The sequence below is a fragment of the Brassica oleracea genome, chromosome C3, assembly GCF_000695525.1.
Source record: "Brassica oleracea var. oleracea cultivar TO1000 chromosome C3, BOL, whole genome shotgun sequence".
In the NCBI taxonomy this organism is placed as follows: Eukaryota; Viridiplantae; Streptophyta; class Magnoliopsida; order Brassicales; family Brassicaceae; genus Brassica; species Brassica oleracea.
In genome coordinates, this window is record NC_027750.1 from 15,652,521 (window position 1) to 15,657,519 (window position 4,999).

Below are 4,999 nucleotides of genomic sequence, written 5' to 3' on the forward strand. Positions count from 1 at the left end.
ACGTTTGATTTTATAATAGAATAGTTTTGCTTTTATCCCTTGTTTAGATTCGATTAAATTCATCAAAACAGAAAGTTGGTCTCAAGAAGCTATCGAAAGAAACTCTTTATCCAAGAACAGGTCTCGAAGAACCCTAAATTTTTAAATCGACCGTTCACCCATTCGTACGCTGCGCTAGTATCCAAACGTCGTGCATGTCTACTGCTGCAAAAACGCACGGGTCAGTGTCACCCACACCCTATTATTAATTGTTCGTCTTAGCTGAGCAATGGGCTTCCTTTTCGACCCAGTGTGATAAGTTTCCACTTTGACCATAGAATGGGCTTCAGAACTGGCCTATATTGTAAAGGCCGATTTGGTTAATATTCTCCGATGCAGATTTATCCTTGTGTGCGTAAAAAAAAAATGAAATTTCAAATTTTAGACACATTAGCAAATAATAATGTAACTAGTGATCTTTGTTGTTCCGGTGACCGGTGGCCTTGTGCTGCCGGTTACCTATCCTTTTGTTATTTTTGTTTTGTTGTAAAATAACTCTTCGCAAGGCGATTTCTGTTCCCTTAGTGTATCTTTCACTTCGCGATGGCGGATTTTTTTTGTTTTGTAGCTATCTCAATTTCTTCATGATATTTTCTTTTTTTTCTCTGATTTTAGTTGGGTAAATAATATTTCGGCTTCTTCCTTTGTGTTTTGATTTAAAATCCCGTTTTATATCGAGAGAGATGATTGTCTTTCTCTGGTTATTCTCAAGACTAATTCTTTGTTTAGCCGATTGGCTTAGTTGCAGAGTATCTTAAGTTCTTTGAGTCGATTGATTAAGCTTGGGAATTATTTGGAAGACTCAGTAGAGTTGAAGCTCCTCATAAAGAGACGCGTTTCTATCCATAATTTCTGAAGCTTTCTCGTTGGTATTCACATCTAGTAGAGATTGATAAGATATCTCTTTGGTAGCGACGGATAGTACGGAGGAAAGGGTAACTGCATATGGTATCAATGACTGAAGATGCTTTCTATTTGACGAAGAGTCAAAGCTTCGTTAATGGGCAAGAGACAAAGATACAAGATGCAATTTCGGAAGAGTCTGTGGTGGAGAAACTTTGCGGTGATCGGAAAGGTGAATTGTGGCATGAAGGACACGTGTGTTAACACGAGTTTAGTTAATATCCCAGAAGCTTGATACGTGTTAAAGTTGATAATATCAACTACCGCTTTATGGACATTTCTGTGTATTTTAAGTTATTATCTTTGTTGGGCTTTATTCAATTGATACCTCTGTAATATGTCAGTTGGGCCTCATTTCAATGAAATGAAAATGTTGACAAAAAAAAAGTAGCGTAGAAAGTTCCGGAGTTCATCTTAGATTGTAATTTGTAAAGTAAATTTTAGGACATACATGATTTTTAAGAGAAAATGAGATAATATGATATATACTTCATTTTTGGCATAACTTATAGAATCAATGATAATAAATTAAAGCTCCTAAGAAAAATTTATATATATATATAAGATTATACATTCCAAAATAGTAATCCAAAGGACAACTACTTTCCCTTTTTCTTGTCTTGTGAATTAAAACGAGGAAAAATACGTTTATAACGAATAAAATCATCTCCTAACAAAATCTCTTGGTCGGTTGGCAAAAACGACACCGTGTTTCATAAGCCAATATCTTTCTATCTCCTCCGGCGTCCGTCCCGGAATCCTTCCGGCTATCAATTCCCACCTACGAACCGTATAAGATAGACTAAATTTTACAGAAATTACGTAAATATCCTTTATTCCAATAAAATTCAATTAGAGTTTATAAGTTGGTTAAACCTAGCTGGACAGAACCATACAAACACTGCTTGATAAAAAGACGAATCAAACTAAAATTGTGGAAACAGTTTTAGAATTCTATTATATAATTGCACAAACATAAATATGTTTTGCTAATCATTAATCAATAAGCAAATCAAAAACAGTCTTGCTTAGGTTTCTTTATATATAAGAAAATCAAAATGAATAAGAAAACAAAAAGAGTATAGCAAATCAAGATGGATCGAGAGTGAGTGTGTGTTTTACCTGTCTCCGACGAGTTTATACATCCGAGAAATGAGATCTTCTTCTTCCTCCGTCATCTTCACAGCTTCCCATTCTATGCTACTCACCTCTGCTAACCATCAAATATCAGTCTCAATCCAATGAAAGATAGGGACAGAAGAAGATAGGTAGAGAGAGAGAGATAAACTGATCATCACCTTCGGAACACGACGCTTTGGCCTTGCTCTGTCTACGACGTCGTCTATCCATTTATACCGTCTTTGTCGGAACAAAAAAAAGATTCAACAAAGAGAGAAGAAATCTTGAGAAACAAGAAGATTAATAACTTTTTTTTCTTGTATTCCTCGAAAGAAAAAGTGAGAGAGGGGCTCGAAAAAAAACTGAAAATTAGACGGATTATTTTATAACTGCGCATGTCAGGTTAATTCCTAGAATAATTATTTATTAATATTATCAATATCATAGTCAATTATTAAATATTTTATTAAGTAATTTAATTCAATGAGCAGAAGAAAACGAATCTGTAAACTGTAGTTACGTCACTTACGCACTGTCTGTGTGTTGGCTTCAACGGCTTCGTTCATCAGATAGAAGAACGACAGATACAACCATAACTACTTCTATAATAACATCTGCAAACCTTTGACTTGCGGTTGTAGGAACGGAAGGAGCTTCTCTGAGGTTGACTTTGTAAAAGACGAAAATATCCCTACTATTATGCTGTTCTTTTCTTATGATAGCTTCGTTTAACATGAATTAATAATGTGCCAACCAAACTTATTGAATTCCAAACACAAAGATTTTGTTTCATAAACTATATTGGAAATCTAACAAATTAAATAGATAAAAAATCTGTCAAAGCTATAAGATAGTTATTAAATTGAAAATATAACAATACAATAATAACACTAGTGATTTGTTTTGCAAGAAAAGTCTCGGACATTCCATTTGAAAGTTTGGTAAAAAAGAGAGCACCCAAATAAATAATACTGATATTCTAATCAAACGAGAGGGAAAAAAGAGGGTAAATAGAAGAATAGTTAGCTGGAAACAAATCTCTAGACCAAACGATCCGGTAGAAGAATAGTTAGCTCAATTAATTAACTTATATTGATTACAAATATGCTTTAACCGCATCTCGAGATCTGTTTAATCATATACTTCAAGGGGTGACTCTTATGTCACATAAAGAGTTAGACAAATGGAGTGACGTCAAGAAGAGCAGAGAATCACATTTGTTTCCATATAAAGCTTGGACTCGGAAAAGGCACGATTCAGACAAGTATCTAACCACAAATATTCATACATGTGGTGGTTAAAGAAATGATATTTAATCAACCAAAAAAGATAATTGAAAATACACTGTATGAGACTAACCTTGTAATACCCCGTCTTAAAAAAAAAACCCTAATTTTGGTTTTATGGAATTTCTCGGGGAAGCCGAAGGTTTGAAAAATTTTATCCTCAAGGTTAAGGTTAGTCTGGAGTCTATTAGAAATATTCAGCTCATCAGATTGAGAACGAAAAAATATTCGGGATTGATCGCGGGACGAAAATTCACCAGAAGGGCCGAAATCGCGCAAATCGACCGAGAAGCTCGAGGGGGCCTGATCTAAGAGATCAGGACGTGGTGTCAACCATTTAACCTGTTGAGTGTCAACACAAGAAGGAGGTGTAGACGTGCATGAAGCAGTTTCATGCAGCTCGACACACAAAAGCACGAGGTGTCGCAGTACCTGCGATCTGCGCATGCTAACCGACATGCAGAGGTCCGTGTGTCGCGACGCATGAACCCCAGACATGCTGAGAACTATGTGGACGTGGTGGTGTCTCCTGGCATGTAAAGGAGGCATGCAACAGGGCATGTGGACGCCCACGTGTTGTCACTCATGCGACCGGAAGCATGCAGGACGACACACAGACGACACACATGCGATCGGGTGGCATGTTCTTATTGGCCAGCAACTTCTATATATACCCAGCCACCCTTCACCATTTTTACTCATCTCATTCCATAGAAACCAAAGCAAAACATGGCTAGAGAGAGAGAGAGAAAAATAAGTGAGGTGCTTTAGAAGTATAGACATTTCCGAAGACTGATAAACTGCCGGAAAGTTCCGAAAGACTGTCCAGAAGTGAAAGAAGGTTCTTTCCGAGTTCTGATCAGTCCAGACCAGTCCATTCAAGACATCGACGTTGGATTTTGGGATCTAACATCACGGTACCAAGACGAAGATTTGGAGGGGAGAAAAAGGGTTTGGTCAACATCCGGAATCAAAGAGTCGAGCCACATCGCTTAATCACTGTGAGTCACAGTTAATTGTTTGTTAACGAATTTTTAATGCACGTTCCTGACATCGGAGACGGCTTCCGAGCTAGGATAGCTGGACCGGTCTAGGTGTCAGTTTGTGGATCTGAGGCTTGAGACGATGTCTGGGCTAAGTGGATAGCAAGACTAGTCTAAGCACCCGGGTTATTGTGATTGTGTGATTATTATATGTTGTTATGGTATGTACCTCGTGTTGGTACTGTTGTGTGAGAACCTCGTGGTGGTTATAGTAGTAGTTTGCAGGTCAATGCTTCCTCAAATGGTACCACTAAACCGGTCGTGGTCCAGAAAGTGGTGGGCTCGGTTTGACTTGGCTTGATCACCAAGGCCGAGTGTCACACATGGATGTGACAGCCCCCGGCGAGTCCGACAGAGGACCGGGGCACGGCGATTCCGATTGAGGACCGTGACCAGGCGATTCCCGAGCGCTTACGCCTGTGTGGTGTAATAGTGAAGGGATTGCCGGTGTCCCTTTATGTGGAGGAAGAATGATTCTGTTGGACCATAGGAGTATATATATATGGTTAGTTGATGTGACACTCATAAAGAGTGTTTTGATTTACTATGGTTTAATGGTTTATTGCCTAAATTGGTCATGCTTTATCTTGAATATTGATTGTTGAACTA

At 38.0% G+C, this 4,999-nt stretch overlaps 1 protein-coding gene across 2 annotated transcripts; it reads right to left on the reverse strand.

Annotated features, from left to right (window-relative positions):
* Nucleotides 1-1,516: 1,516 nt before the first annotated feature.
* On the reverse strand, nt 1,517-2,935 carry LOC106333522 (transcription factor CPC). 2 transcript variants are annotated; one of them, XM_013771959.1, is made up of 4 exons: nt 2,591-2,935; nt 2,241-2,301; nt 2,065-2,152; nt 1,517-1,723 (listed from the first exon to the last, which is right to left on the reverse strand). In XM_013771959.1, the coding sequence occupies exons 2-4, from the start codon at nt 2,290-2,292 to the stop codon at nt 1,606-1,608; spliced, it is 258 nt and encodes an 85-aa protein (XP_013627413.1). In that variant the 5' UTR covers nt 2,293-2,301; nt 2,591-2,935; the 3' UTR covers nt 1,517-1,605. The 2 variants fall into 2 exon arrangements, with proteins under 2 accessions (XP_013627413.1, XP_013627412.1); XM_013771958.1 differs by lacking the exon at nt 2,591-2,935 and having other exon boundaries at nt 2,241-2,439.
* Between the last annotated feature and the right edge of the window lie 2,064 nt (nt 2,936-4,999).

Coding starts and splice junctions, on each gene's coding strand:
- LOC106333522 (XM_013771959.1), bottom strand. CDS start 2,292: ATGGATAGACGACGTCGTAGACAGAGCAAGGCCAAAGCGTCGTGTTCC. Junction 2,153..2,240: donor CAAAGCGTCGTGTTCCGAAG/GTGATGATCAGT, acceptor GATGGTTAGCAG/AGGTGAGTAGCATAGAATGG. Junction 1,724..2,064: donor TATAAACTCGTCGGAGACAG/GTAAAACACACA, acceptor TACGGTTCGTAG/GTGGGAATTGATAGCCGGAA.